This window comes from Emys orbicularis, chromosome 12, assembly GCF_028017835.1.
Source record: "Emys orbicularis isolate rEmyOrb1 chromosome 12, rEmyOrb1.hap1, whole genome shotgun sequence".
NCBI classification, from domain to species: Eukaryota; Metazoa; Chordata; order Testudines; family Emydidae; genus Emys; species Emys orbicularis.
Window position 1 is genome coordinate 32,579,725 of NC_088694.1, and position 15,832 is coordinate 32,595,556.

The 15,832-nt window shown below is 45.4% G+C and overlaps 1 protein-coding gene across 1 annotated transcript in view; it reads left to right on the forward strand.

Annotated features, from left to right (window-relative positions):
* Window positions 1–15,050, forward strand: part of LOC135886676 (ubiquinol-cytochrome-c reductase complex assembly factor 1) — an 87,547-nt gene extending 72,497 nt beyond the window's left edge. Inside the window, 1 exon segment of the mRNA XM_065414460.1 lies at window positions 14,362–15,050. Within this exon segment, the coding sequence (XP_065270532.1) occupies window positions 14,362–14,496 (135 nt within the window). The 3' untranslated portion in view covers window positions 14,497–15,050.
* The last annotated feature ends 782 nt before the right edge of the window (window positions 15,051–15,832 follow it).

Consider the following 15,832-nt stretch of genomic DNA (forward strand, 5'->3'; position numbering starts at 1 on the left):
TGGCCTTCCTGATTACACCCCTGCATGCTCAAGCAATATTTTTATACTCCTCCTAGTCATCTGTCCAAGTTTCCACTTCTTGTAAGCTTCTTTTTGTGTTTAAGCTCACTGAAGATTTCTCTGTTAAACCAAGCTGGTCGCCTGCCATATTGCTATTCTTTCTGCACATCGAGATGGTTTGTTGCTGCACCCTCAATCAGGCTTCTTTAAAATACAGCCAGCTCTCCTGGACTCCTTTTCCCCTCATATTAGCCTCCCAGAGGATCCTGCCCATCAGTTCCCTGAGAGAGTCAAAGGCTGCTTTTCTGAAGTCCAGGGTCTGTATTCTGCTGCTCTCCTTTCTTCCTTTTGTCAGGATCCTGAACTCGACCATCTTATGGTCACTGCTGCCCAGGTTGCCACCCACTTCTACTTCCCCTACCAATTCTTCCCTGTTTGTGAGCAGCAGGTCAAGAGGAGCACGGCCCCTAGTTGGTTCCTCCAGCACTTGCTCCAGGAAGTTGTTCCCAACAGTCTCCGAAAACTTCCTGGATTTTCTGTGCACTGCTGTATTGCTCTCCCAGCCTCACTGTTTGAAGTCTCTGAGTGGTTAATTGCTCCCTGGTTGTTGGGGTGGAGCTGAGCAGGGAGGAGTAGGATAAAAAGTCAGTTGCTTGGCAAACTTGTGAGCCACGAACAGAAGCTGCTAACAGGAGCGTTTCAGAGGGAGTTTGGCAGGGAGTGTGAGAAGCTCTCCTACTAAGAACAGTTCTGCACTCAAAAACATGATGCCCAGCAGTTCAACAGTGGTTGTAACCTGCAACGGATGTGCCATGTTTTATTTTCTGCCTGAAGCCAGAAAGGACTTCCTGTCTATGAAGTGCAAGTTGGTGACTCAGCTGGAGGAGAAGATTCATGGATTGAAAGGGTGAGTAGAGGCTCTACTGAGAATCACAGAAGCTGAGGAGTTCCTGACAGCCAGGTTTGGGAAACATCACTACCCCAGATTCAAGGAAGAAGGAAACTGGCCACCAAGGAATCAGTGAGAGGAGAGCAGAGAGGAGGCCTGGCAGTTTGTAACCACCAGAGGCAATATCAGCATCAAATATTATATAGTCCTGCCTTACGTATCATTGTTAAATATTACGTAGTCCTGTCTTGAGTGCAGGAGACTGGACTAGATGACCTCTCGAGGTCCTTCCAGTCCTATGATTCTATGGTGCTCTCCATGTCTAGAAGCGGAGAGGATGAGCAGGCTGTGGCCATGAGGGGGAAGAGGATCAGTAAGAATTCCACACAGCTATAGGTTTCCCTTCAATACCAGTGTGACGGGTTGTCACCCTTGGGGTGCAGTCTGGGAGCCGTGAGAAACCGCCGTGCCCCCCTAACCATTCAGTTGGGTTGGCCCTGCCCACACTCTGCTTCCTAAGTTGGAGACACAGCCAGCCTAACCCAGGCCTTGTTATCACCCAACATGACAGCAGGTGGCACCACTCACCCAAACTGAACTACCAGAGGGTATGTCTACACTACGAAATTAGGTCGAATTAATAGAAGCCGGTTTTATAGAAATCGGTTGTATACAGCCGATTGTGTGTGTCCACACATAAAATGCTCTAAGTGCTCTAGTCGGCGGACCGCGTCCACAGTACCGAGGCTAGCATCGACTTCCGGAGCATTGCACTATGGGTAGCTATCCCACAGTTCCCGCAGTCTCTGCCGCCCATTGGAATTCTGGGTTGAGATCCCAATGCCCGAATGATGCAAAACAGTGTCGCGGGGGGTTCTGGGTACATGTCGTCAGGCCCCTCCCCCTCCGTCAGAGCAACGGCAGACAATAGATTCGCGCCTTTTTACCTGGGTTACCTGTGCAGACAACATACCACGGCAAGCATGGAGCCCGCTCAGCTCAGCTCACCGTCACCATATGTCATCTGGGTGCCGGCAGACGTGGGACTGCATTGCTACACAGCAGCAGCAGCTAACTGCCTTTTGGCGGTAGACGGTGCAGCATGACTGGTAGCCTTCATCGGTGATCTGGGTGCTGGCAGCCGTGGGGCTGGCAGCCGTAGGGATGCATTGCACCAGCCCTTGCCTTTTGCCTTTTGGCAGTAGATGGTTTATTACGACTGGTAACCGTCATCGTCGTACAGCAGTGGCTGGAACTCCGTATGTCCCCCAGTCCCCCATCCCCCCAGTCATATTCTGCTGCCTTCACAATGACGATGATGGCTATCAGTCATAGTATGCCATTTTCTGCCAAGCGCCCATCGCACATTAGCAGTCTTCCCTGAGCAGCAGATCGTGCAATAGGCCTGAAGGCCATCGTCATCATACAGGAAAAATGTGGCTATAACTGCCAAGCGCCCAGTATTTGCTGCCAAGCACCCAGAAGATGCCGAGGGCTATCAGTCATGCTGCACCGTCGTCTTAAGATGTAAAAAATAGATTTGTTCTGTATTCATTTGCTTCCCCCTCCCTCCGTCAAATCAACGGCCTGCTAAACCCAGGCTTTTGAGTTCAATCTTTGGGGGGGGCCATTCTGTGTGACAGTTGTTTGTGTTTCTCCCTGATGCACAGCCACCTTTGTTGATTTTAATTCCCTGTACCTGTACGCCATGTCGTCACTCGCCCCTCCCTCCCTCCCTCCCTCCCTCCTTCCCCTGGTCCGTCAGATTCTAGTTTCACGCCTTTTTTCAGACCAGACGCCATAGCTAGCACTGGGATCATGGAGCCCGCTCAGATCACCGCGGCAATTATAAGCACTATGAACACCACGCGCATTGTCCTGGAGTATATGCAGAGCCAGGACATGCCAAAGCAAAACCAGGACCAGCCGAGGAGGCGATTGCAGCGCGACCATGAGAGTGATGAGGAAATTGACATGGACATAGACCTCTCACAAGGCACAGGCCCCAGCAATGTGGAAATCATGGTGTTCCTGGGGCAGGTTCATGCCGTGGAACACCGATTCTGGGCCCGGGAAACAAGCACAGACTGGTGGGACCGCATCGTGCTGCAGGTGTGGGACGATTCCCAGTGGCTGCGAAACTTTCGCATGCGTAAGGGCACTTTCATGGAACTTTGTGACTTGCTTTCCCCTGCCCTGAAGCGCCAGAATACCAGGATGAGAGCAGCCCTCACAGTTGAGAAGCGAGTGGCGATAGCCCTGTGGAAGCTTGCAACGCCAGACAGCTACCGGTCAGTCGGGAATCAATTTGGAGTGGGCAAATCTACTGTGGGGGCTGCTGTGATCCAAGTTGCCAGGGCAATGAAAGACCTGGTGATATCAAGGGTAGTGACTCTGGGAAACGTGCAGGCCATAGTGGATGGCTTTGCTGCAATGGGATTCCCAAACTGTGGTGGGGCGATAGACGGAACCCATATCCCTATCTTGTCACCGGAGCACCAAGCCACCGAGTACATAAACCGCAAGGGGTACTTTTCAATGCTGCTGCAAGCCCTGGTGGATCACAAGGGACGTTTCACCAACATCAACGTGGGCTGGCCGGGAAGGGTACATGATGCTCGCGTCTTCGGGCACTCTGCTCTGTTTCGAAAGCTGGAGGAAGGGACTTTCTTCCCGGACCAGAAAATAACTGTTGGGGATGTTGAAATGCCTATCGTGATCCTTGGGGACCCAGCCTACCCCTTAATGCCATGGCTCATGAAGCCGTACACAGGCAGCCTGGACAGGAGTCAGGACCTGTTCAACTACAGGCTGAGCAAGTGCCGAATGGTGGTGGAATGTGCATTTGGACGTTTAAAAGCGCGCTGGCGCAGCTTACTGACTCGCTCAGACCTTAGCGAAAAGAATATCCCCATTGTTATTGCTGCTTGCTGTGCGCTCCACAATATCTGTGAGAGTAAGGGGGAGACATTTATGGCGGGGTGGGAGGTTGAGGCAAATCGCCTGGCCGCTGATTACGCACAGCCAGACACCAGGGCGGTTAGAGGAGCACAGCAGGGCGTGGTGCGCATCAGAGAAGCTTTGAAAACGAGTTTTGTGACTGGCCAGGCTACGGTGTGAAACTTCTGTTTGTTTCTCCTTGATGAACCCTCCGTCCACCTCCCCCCCACCCGGTTAACTCTACTTCCCTGTAAACCAACCACCCCACCCTCCCCTACCCTCCCCCCTTCGAGCACCACTTGCAGAGGCAATAAAGTCATTGTTACTTCACATTCATGCATTCTTTATTAATTCATCACTCAACTAGGGGGATAATTGCAAAGGTAGCCCGGGATGGGTGGGGGAGGAGGGAAGGAAAAGGACACACTGCAGTTTAAAACTTTAACTCTTATTGAAGGCCAGCCTTCTGATGCTAGGGCAATCATCTGGGGTGGAGTGACTGGGTGGCCGGAGGCCCCCCCACCATGTTCTTGGGCGTCTGGGTGAGGAGGCTATGGAACTTGGGGAGGAGGGCTGTTGGTTACACAGGGGCTGTAGTGGCGGTCTCTGCTCCTGCTGCCTTTCCTGCAGCTCAACCATACGCTGGAGCATATCAGTTTGATGCTCCAGCAGCTGGAGCATCGACTCTTGCCTTCTGTGTGCAAGCTGACGCCACTTATCATCTTCAGCCCGCAACTTGCTCTGTTCATCCCGCGATTCAGCACGCCACCTCTCCTCTCGTTCATATTGTGCTTTTCTGTAATCAGTCATTGACTGCCTCCACGCATTCTGCTGTGCTCTGTCAGCATGGGAGGACATCTGTAGTTCTGTAAACATGTCATCACGCGTCCTACGCTTTCTCTTTCTAATCTTCACTAGCCTCTGTGAAGGAGAAACATTTGCAGCTGGTGGAGGAGAAGGGAGAGGTGGTTAAAAAGACACATTTTAGAGAACAATGGGTACACTCTTTCACGTTAAATTTTGCTGTTCACATTACACAGCACATGTGCTTTCGTTACAAGGTCGCATTTTCCCTCTTATATTGAGGGCCTGCCGGTTTGGTGTGAGAGATCACTCACGCAGTGCCAGGCCACAGATTTCAGCTTGCAGGCAGCCATGGTAAGACACAGTCTTTTGGCTTTTTTAACCTTCTTAACATGTGGGAATGGTTTCAAACAGTAGTGCTCTCATTTCCCATACCAAGCACCCGTTGGGTTGGCCATTTAAAATGGGTTTGCAATGTAAAAGGAGGGGCTGCGGTTTCAGGGTTAACATGCAGCACAAACCCAACTAACTCCCCTCCCCCACACACCCAATTCTCTGGGATGATCACTTCACCCCTCCCCCCCACCGCGTGGCTAACAGCGGGGAATATTTCTGTTCAGCAGAGCAGGAACGGGCACCTCTGAATGTCCCCTTAATAAAATTGCCCCATTTCAACCAGGTGACCGTGAATGATATCATTCTCCTGAGGATAACAAAGAGCGATAAGGAATGGATGTTGTCTGCATGCCAGCAAACACCAGGACCATACGCTGCCATGCTTTGTTATGCAATGATTCCAGACTACGTGCTACTGGCCTGGCGTGGTAAAGTGTCCTACCATGGCGGACGGGATGAGGCAGCCCTCTCCAGAAACCTTTTGCAAAGGCTTTGGGAGTACATGAAGGAGAGCTTTCTGGAGATGTCCCTGGAGGATTTCCGCTCCATCCCCATACACGTTAACAGACTTTTCCAGTAGCTGTACTGGCCGCGATTGCCAGGGCAAATTAATCATTAAACATGCTTGCTTTTAAACCATGTGTAATATTTACACAGGTACACTCACCAGAGGTCCCCTGTGTGCCCTCAGGGTCTTCGGTGAGTTCGGGGGTTACTGGTTCCAGGTCCAGGGTGACAAACATATCCTGGCTGTTGGGGAAACCGGTTTCTCCGCTTCCTTGCGGCTGTGAGCTATCTACATTTTCTCCATCCTCCTCTTCCGAACCCTCTTCCCTGTGTGTTTCTCCAGTGAGGGAGTCATAGCACACGGTTGGGGTAGTGGTGGCTGCACCCCCTAGAATGGCATGCAGCTCCGCGTAGAAGCGGCATGTTTGCGGCTCTGCCCCGGACCTTCCGTTTGCTTCTCTGGCTTTGTGGTAGGCTTGCCTTAGCTCCTTAATTTTCACGCGGCACTGCTGTGCGTCCCTGTTATGGCCTCTGTCCTTCATGGCCTTGGAGACCTTTTCTAATATTTTGCCATTTCGTTTACTGCTTCGGAGTTCAGCCAGCACTGATTCATCTCGCCATATGGCGAGCAGATCCCGTACCTCCCGTTCTGTCCATGCTGGAGCTCTTTTGCGATCCTGGGACTCCATCACGGTTACCTGTGCTGATGAGCTCTGCGTGGTCACCTGTGCTCTCCATGCAGAGCAAACAGGAAATGAAATTCAAACGTTCGCGGGGCTTTTCCTGTCTACCTGGCCAGTGCATCTGAGTTGAGAGCGCTGTCCAGAGCGGTCACAATGAAGCACTGTGGGATAGCTCCCGGAGGCCAATAACGTCGAATTCCGTCCACACTACCCCAATTCCGACCCCCTAAGGCCGATTTTATCGCTAATCCCCTCGTCGGAGGTGGAGTAAAGAAACCGGTTTAAAGGGCCCTTTAAGTCGAAAGAAAGGGCTTCGTCGTGTGAACGTGTCCAGGCTTAATTCGATTTAACGCGGCTAAAGTCGACCTAAACTCGTAGTGTAGACCAGGCCTGAGAGTGCTTACCTAAGCCACTCAAGTACAAACAGCAGACAGCAGCCAATTTCCCAGCTTCCCAGACTCTCACTCCCCACTGGGGTATAAACCCAAAATTAATCCGTCTGGCGCTGCACAGAGATCTGTACAGCATAAACTCATAGAGTTCGCCACTCCCTCAAAGTGGAGAGGAAATGCAACAGCCCCACCCCTTGAGCTAAGATTTTCAAGCACTTCACTCCAAACTTACTGGTTTAGATTAAAACATAAAATAAGTTTATTAACTACCAAAAGATAGATTTTAAGTTATTATAAGTGATAGCAAACAGATCAAAGTAGATTGCCTAGGAAATAAATAAAAACGCAAACTAAGCTTAACATACTAGATAGATTGGTTATGAATTAGCAGTGTCTCACCCTGACTGATGATACAAGCAGATTTGTAAATTCTCAAGGCACAAGTTGCACTTACTTAGAGCTTGTGCTCCCCAGGTTTCCATACACAAGCTAGCAATCCCTTTAGCCTGGGTCCAGCACTTCCCCCAGTTCAGTCTTTGTTCCTCAGGTGTTTCCAGGACTCCTCTTGTGTGGGGAGTGAAGAACAACAAATGATGTCACTCCCTGCCTTATATAGCTTTAGCATATGGTGGGAACCTTTTGTTCTCAAAACTAAGTTCCCAGCTCAGTTTCTGAAAAAATACAGGCACAATATGGAATTCAGTGTCATGTGGTCTGGTCACATGCTCTCGCTGGGTCATAGCAGCCATTACTCACAGGCTGACTCGAGTGTTCACAGGAAGGCTAAGCTTTTTTACAGTCCATTGCCTTTGCTGATGGGCCATCAGCAATGTCTGGCTTCTTCATTGTTGTACCTGAAAGGCTGGTTGTAGGTGTCACCCAGAGTAAGCACATTTGAAATACAGACACATAGTCAATATTCATAACTTCAGATACAAAAATGATACATGCCTACAAATAGGAAAATCATACTCAGCAAATCATAACTTTTTCCAATGACACCCTACATGACTCGTCTTGTACAAATTGCATCATAATTATGTCATAGCCATATCATAATCATACAATTATGAAGAATATGGGGTGCAGTGTCACAACCAGGTCCTCAGTGTGGAAACAGTGGAAGATATATCTGAAGAGCCAGTTGGTTGAAGGTAATGGAGAGATGTACAGGACATACCTGTGGATAGATTCTTGCCCCAACCTGTAAGAAAATCAAGCTTGCGCACGGAATGATCATCAGCTGGTCAAGAAAAACAAGATGATCTTTGTTGGGGATTCTATACTAAGAAGAATGGAAAGAATGTTCTGGAAGGAATAGGAGCACAACAATATGTTGTGCTGTCTTCATGGAGCTAAGATACACTAATGACACTTCATCACAGGATATATCGCAGATTATAGACAACTTCATGGAATTGGAAGGGTGCTGAAAGAGATGACTATCTTCTCAGAAATACTTCCTGTGCCACGAGTGAAGAGAGACAGAAGGCAGAAGATTCTGGAAGTGAGCCACTAGCTTGGAAAGTGGTGTAAGGTCAAGTGTTTTGCTTTTCTGGAACATAGATCCACCTTTTACACAGAGAGAGAGAGAGAGAGAAAGAGGGGGAGCTGTATAGCTTGGAAGGTCTCCATCTCTGTAGAAGGGGAACTAATCTTCTCAGGGGATGGACTGGCTAGAGTAGCCAGGAGGGCGTTAAATCAATATAAAAGGGTAGGGTGAAAAGAGAGAACAAAGAAGTACTCATTTAGCACAAAAGCATGATCTTGAGAACAAAATTAATCAACAATTTCCTACACACCAAAGTTAGGAGTTGGGAAAAATAAGAGGATTTGGAATTGTTCATTTATGAGAATACGTTTGATCTAGTTGGTATTACTGAAAAGTGATGGGATGATTCACATGATTTGAATTTTTAAAATCAATGGTTATACCCTATTTAGGAAGGATTGAGTGGGCAAAAGGGGAGGAGGAGAGGCCCTCCATGTCAAAAATAACGTTACCTGTTTTGAGTCACTGACAAATCAGAAAATTATCTTGAATGCTTATAGATCAGTGTCCTAAGATGAAGCCCAAGATGGGATGCTAGTTGGATTCTACTGCAGGTCACCAAATCACACTTGGGAACAGGATGCCTGGTTCCTGGAGCAACTACCTGTAATGTGTAGGGGGGGAAAGCTATGTATCATTGAGGACTTCCATAAGAGTCTCATGCTGCCAGTACTAAACATCCCCAGAATCTCTAAACATTATAGCTCACAATTTCCTAACTCAAAAGTATTGCATACAATATGGGGAAATTATATAGTAGCCCTTAACAGGTAAAGAGGAATTGATCACAGAACTAAAAACTAGTGGAAACTTAGGTACCACTGATGATGATTTCCTCACGTTTGTTATGTGAAAACAGAATATAAATTCCAAACCAACAATATACTTGGTGCTTTAAAAGAGCCCGTTTCACAAAGCTGAAAACAATTGAGTCGGCTCAGTTGGGGCAGAGAATATAAACAGAAAAATATGAATAATAATTGGGAATTACAAATATTTTACTAAGTGCCCCAAAGGCCACAATAAAGAAAGAAGGCTGCACTGGTTTAAAAAAAACAACCTGGTTAGAGGGAAATGGAAGGCAGCTTCCATATATGTGGAAGAAGTGGGAAGTTGATAGTAATGAATATAAATCAGAAGCTAGGAATTATAGAAAATTGATAAGGGAAGCAAAGGGACACAAGAAGAAATCTATGGCTAGCAGAGTTAAAGAAAATAAGGAGGAGTTTTTTAAGTGTATTAGGAACAAAAAAATCCTAACAATCGTATTGGTCCATTACTACACGGAAATGGTACAACTGTCAATAATAATGCAGAAAAGGCAAGTATGTTCAGTAAATATTTCTGTTCTGTATTTGGGAAAAAATATGATGTAGTCATTGTCATCTGATGGTGAAACAGCTTCCATTCCAAAACTAACTCAGGAGGATGTTAAACAGCATCTTCTATAGTTAGTCTTTTTTAAATCAGCAAGTCTGAATAACTTAGAGTCATAGAATCTAAGGCCAGAGAGGACCATCAGTCTGACCTGCTTCACATCACAGGCCACCAACACCACCTGCACACTTAACCCAACAACCAAAATTAGACTAAGGTATTACAGCCCTCAGGAGACTAAATTGTTTTGTGCCACAGGCAGAAAATAGGAGGGACTGAAGTGCACTAATGCCTCAGGCCCCTGCAATGGCAGAGAATTGATTAACTGAGATATACCCAGATGATTCTGGCAATGACCCGCACTTAATGCTGCTGAGGAAGTTGAAACCCCCCCAAGTTCACTACCAATCCTTCCCAATCCCAGATACAGCAATCAGTTAGACTCTGATCATGTGAGCAAAACCCAACCAGCCAGACAAGCACCTGAGAAAAAGAATGCTCAGTGCCACCTCCAGCTGTGGCCATCCCTTGTAGTTCAGAGGATGGAGGGGGGGAAAAAGACCCAGAATATGTTGTGGGGAAAAACTCCCTTCCTGACTCTTGCAAGTGCCCTGAAGCATGAGATTTTTAGAAACTTCAGCATAACCAGAAGGGACCCTCAGAGCCCTGCCCACTACCATCATAAGCAACCTTATCATACAATCACAGTCATAAATTTGTCCAGCTCACTCTTAAAACTAATTCCGTTGTTTGCCCTCACAGTTCCTATGGGAGGCTGTTCCAGAACATCACTTCTTTGATTGTTATAAACCTTCTTCTAATTTTCATCCTGAGTTTGTTCATGGCCAGTTTATAGCCATTTGTTTTTGTGCCAACACTGTCCTTTACCTTAAATAGCTCTTCACCCTCTCTGGTATTTACCCCCAAATGTATTTATAGAGAGCAGTAATATCCCCTCCCAGCCTTCATTATATGGTATATGTAAACCAAGCTCTTCCAGTTTCCTCTCATAAGATAGACCCTCCATTCCCCTGATCATCCTAGTAGCTCTTCCCTGCACCTGTTCGACTTTGAAATAGTTTTACATGGGTGACCAGAACTGTACACAATATTCCAAATGAGGTCTTACTAGTGTCTGGTACAATGGTGTTAATGCTTCTCTATCTCTGGTGGAAATGCCTCCCTAATACATTCTAGGAACACATTTGCCTTTTTCACAGCCGCATCACATTTGGTGCTCATAGTCATTCTGTGATCGGCTTACACACACAGGTCTCTCTCCTTCTCTGTCACTTCAGCTGATGAGCCTCCACTTTATAGCAGAAGTTTTTATTATTAGATCCTATGTGCATGACCTTGTACTTTGTGGTATTAAATTTAATCCCATTTCTTTTACTCCAGCTTTCAAGGTCATCCAGTTCTGCCTGTATAATATTACGATTCTCCTCTGTATGAATGATGCCTCCCAACTTTGTATCATCAGCAAATTTCATTAGCACACGCCTACTTTTTGTGCCCAAGTCATTAATAAATATATTAAATAAGATCAGTCCCAAGATTGATCCTTCAGGAACTCCACTAGTAACCTCCCTCCAGTCCAGCCTTCTGTTAGTTAGTTCCTTACCCACTTAAAATTCTTGTACTAATCACCATCTTCTCTAATTTTACTAATAATTTCCCATGCGGTACCATGTGAAATGCTTTACTGAAGTTGAAATATACAAGATTGACCACATGTCCCCTATCTAAATAATCAGTTTTCTTCTCAAAGAAGGATATTAGGTTAATCTGGCATGATCTACCTTTGATAAACGCATGTTGCATACAAGAGTTTTAAAAGAGCTGGCTGAGGGGCTCATTGGATGGTTAATGTTGATTTTCAATAAGTCTTAGAACACTGGGGAAGTTCTAGAAGGCTAGAAGAAAGCTAATGTTGTGCCAGTATTTAAAAGGGGTCATTATAGACCTGTCAGCCTGACATCAATCCCCAGCAAAATAATAGAACAGTTGATACAGGAGTCAATTAATAAAGAATTAAAGGAAGATAATATAATTAATGACAATCAACATGGATTTATGGAAAATATACCCTGTCAAACTACCTTGATATCTTTTTTTATGAGATTACATTTGGTTGATAAAGATAACAGTAATGATGTAGTATACTTAGACTTCTGAAAGGCACTTGACTTCGTACCATTCAAAATGATGCTTAAAAAACTAGAACAATACAAATTAACATGACACACTAAATGTATTAAAACTGGCTAATTGACAGGTCTCAAAATGTAATTGTAAATGAGGAATCATCAAGCAGGCGTGTTTCTAGCAGGGATCAGGTCTTGGCCCTATGTTATTTAACATTTTAATCAATGACCTGGAAGTAAATGTAAAATCATCCCTGATAAAGGTTGCAGATATTACCAAAAACTGGGGGAGTGGTAAATAATAAAAAGGACAGGTCACTGATTCAGAGTGATCTGGATTACTTGGTAAACTGGGCACAAGCAAACAATATGCACTTTAATACAGCCAAATGTAAAGTTATACATCCAGGAACAAAGAGTGTAGGCCATACTTACAGAATGGGTGACTCTTGAGAAGCAGTGACTCTGAAAAAAACTTGGAGTGAGGGTCATGCTGGATAAGCAGCTGAACATGAAATCCTAGTGCAAAACGGTGGCCAAAAGGGCTAATTTGATTCTTGGATGCATACATTGGAATCTTGAGTAGGAGAAGGAAGGTTACATTACCTCGGTATTTGGCACTGGTGTGACTGCTGCTGGAATAGTGTTCAGTTCTGGTGTCCACAGTCCAAAAAGGATGTTGATAAAGTGGACAGGATTCAGAGAAGAGCTGTGAGAATGATTAAAGGATTGAAAAATGTCTTATAGTGATAGACTCAAGGAACTCTTGAGCTTAACAAAGAGGAGGTTAAGGAGTGACTTGATCACAGTTTATAAGTACCTACATGTGGAATTAATATTTGACAATGAGCTCTTCAGTACAGCAGACAAAGGTAGAACAAGATCTAATGGCTGGAAGTTGAAATTTGACAAATTCAGACTGGAAATAAGGTGTAATTTTTTAACAGTAACCATAAGTAACCATTGGAACAATTTATCGAGCGTGGTGGTGGATTCTCCATCACTGTCTATTTTAAAATCAAGATTGGATGTTTTTCTAGAATATCTGCTCTATTTCAAACAGGAATGAATTCAGGAAAGTGCTGTGGCCTGTGTTATACAGGGGGTCAGACTAGATGATCACAATGGTCCCTTCTGGTTTTATAATCTATAAACTGTGGCAAGGATTAGCTCCACCCCTCTGCGTGAGACATGTCTGCCATTTGTTACTGGAATTTGCAGTCTGGGGGTGGTATTGGATTCCTAGCTGCTGTTAGACTCTTATAGAGCTGCAACGACCAAGCAGCTTTTCTCAGTTTGCGTCAGGCCGGGAGACTGCGGCTGTTTCTTTTGGATGTGGACGGGGTTACGTTAATCCATTCCTTTGCCATCTTGAGGTGACAATGTGCCCTGCATGGGTCCTCACCTTAAATTAGCTTGGAAATTGAAGTTGGTGCAGCCTGCATGGCTTAGCAAGTAGTGCATCTCACCAGAAAAACATGACAGCAGCGGTCCCAGATCTGCATTGACTGCTGGGTACAGGGTAAGGTGGTGGTTTTACCACGAAAGCTCTAAATAGCCTGAGACGCGCTACTCAAGGGACACCTCCCTCCCCGCGCTGTACTGCCACAGCTTGTAGGCAGGGGAAGCCACTGAGCTGGAGCCCCCTTGATAGACGAGAGGGAGTTGCTGACAGGGTTTCTCCATGAGGGACCCTTATCAGAATTTACTCCCGTCCCCTCCTCCTTGGTCCAAATGTGATTACCTTTATGTCAGGCTGCAAAGCCCATCTTTTTACCCAGTCTGATGGTAAGACAGCTTTCTGCAGGGCCAGGTGAGGTGTTTGATTTGCTGTTATCACTGGTTCTTTTCGGTTCAAGGGGAAGAGGAGCTGTGGATTTGTTAGCTTATGTGAAGTTTGGTCTTGTGGCTAAGACTGAGATTCATGAGATCTGGGTTCAGTTCCTGCCTCTGCCACAGCCTGTGTGACCCTGAGCAGGGCAGTGGGCCCCAGTTCTTCATCTGTGAAGCGGGAGCAGTATGTCTTTCCTCCCACCCATAGCTTGTCTTTTGTTTTCATATAAACCTTTTGGGATAGGAGCTGTCTCCTACTGTGTGTGTACAGATCTTCAGGCACTACTATGGTACCAATAATAACAACAGTCATTTAAGGTTGGTGGCAGAGGCACTTAGTACTTGGGATAGAGGTCTTTTTGTATAGGTATAAATGAACAGTTTCACTTATTCATATCAGTCACCAGGACAATCTCAGCCAGCTGTGGATTGAATACCTCTCCACTCCATTTTTCAAATTTGAGGAACTGGTCCAATATACTGGTTGCAGGCCAAAGCTTCCTCAGCACACCGCCCTCTTCTTTGCCCCACTGTCAGGATTTTCAGAGACCATTTTATTTCAGGCATTAGAAGATCTTTTGTTAGACTCAAACCTTCTATGGCTCCTTGTCTTTTAGCCCCTTTGTGAAGCACTTTCAGCCATTTACCCCTTCCTTCTAGTCCTCTTCCACTCAGTGCTAAAAGATTCAAAACAATTCCACACTTCTATTTCCTTTCTTCAAAACATGCTGCTTACCTGAACTCTTGGTGAGTTTGGGATTGTCGGGGGAAATCTTCAGACCATCTTTATCTCTTCCAATGAGTTCAAGTCAGAAATACATTATTTTCTTGTGAATTTCAGATGCAGTACCTGGATGCTATAAATGGAGAGGACCTGCTACTGACTGGTGAAGTGAATTGGCGCCCTCTTGTGGAGAGTAATGCCCAAAGCATCCTGAAGCCAACTTCCCCAGCGTATAATGATGAAGGACTCTGAGACCTTCATCAGTCAATGAACAATGTGTTAAACTTTCATTCTGTGGGGTACCCAAGAAGGGAAGGAATAAATATTTGCTGTTGAAAGAATATATTTAAATAAATAGCCTTTTTGTATTGATTTACATGTTGGTAAACCTGACAGCAGTACTCTTTTGAATATTTTATCTAGGATTAAATGCTGCTAGTTCATTTGAGGAATGCCTGGCTGTTGCAGAAGTATAAAGTTGACCCTGTAGATAGGTTCTGAGAGACAGCATCCATCTTTTGAAAACCAAATATCTTACCAAAAGTGATAGGTACCTCAAGAACAGGGTTCTCTGCTCTTAATCTGGCAAGAGGGGAGCAACTTCACACAAATACAATGACATTACTTTTTCTGCTCCATGAAGTTGCTAAGCACAAGGCTGAGTTCTGCATGTTCTGAATGTTGATATACCTCTATCCTGGCTTTGGGAGACATAGTCTATTTTTGCATTAAAATGCTTGGGAATTGGCTGAGAAGATCTTGAAATGATTTTCGATTAAAGCCCAGTTTAGGGTCAGACTGTGACTGGCCCCTTGCACAGGTGCACAAGGAGAGGTAGGTGCAAGAGGGAGGGGACAGGGCCATGGTGGGACTATGGCTAAAAGCCACTTTAGAGTCTTTATTGTTTCAAAGTAGCTCTATCTTCCTGATATGCTCATATTCTTTCTAGAGCTGTGCTCTAGTGATTGCTGCAGTAGAGTAACATCTCAATGGTCTGTTCATGTTCTCTATGGGATAAAACTATGCTTTACCCACAAAGAAGAGGTTCAAGACCTTTTCTAGTTAACATTTTAAATAGTTAAGCAGACAAGAGTTACCCCAACAGAATTATTCAATGAAAACCTGCACCAAATAAATCAACAGAAAATAGGGCTTTATTGCACAAACTAAAGGTCAACATGGGGTTTCTAGTTCAGTGACTGAAACTGGTTTTATTTCTCTCATGTCCAAAATCTTCATAGGAAACCATGTGACCAAGTAATAGAACTGGACTTGTTTTGTGTACTTTGTAATGCCTTTGCTGAGAATGAGAAGAACAGTGCCCTGTCGTGTCAGGATATAGTCCTAATAAACCAATTCACCAAATATATAGACGAGTCATATTTAATGTGTGATCACACTAACACACCACAAATGTTCTTATTTCTGGTATAAGTCTGATGTCTTCTGTAGCTGCCCAGGACTGTGGATGTTCCTGCTTCTAGTGCCATCTTCTCTAGGCAATTTGCATCGGTGTTAGATATCGCCTTTCCTGTCAGCAACAAATGGGATCCAGAGCATGATCTCCAAAACACAGGCGAGTGCTTCT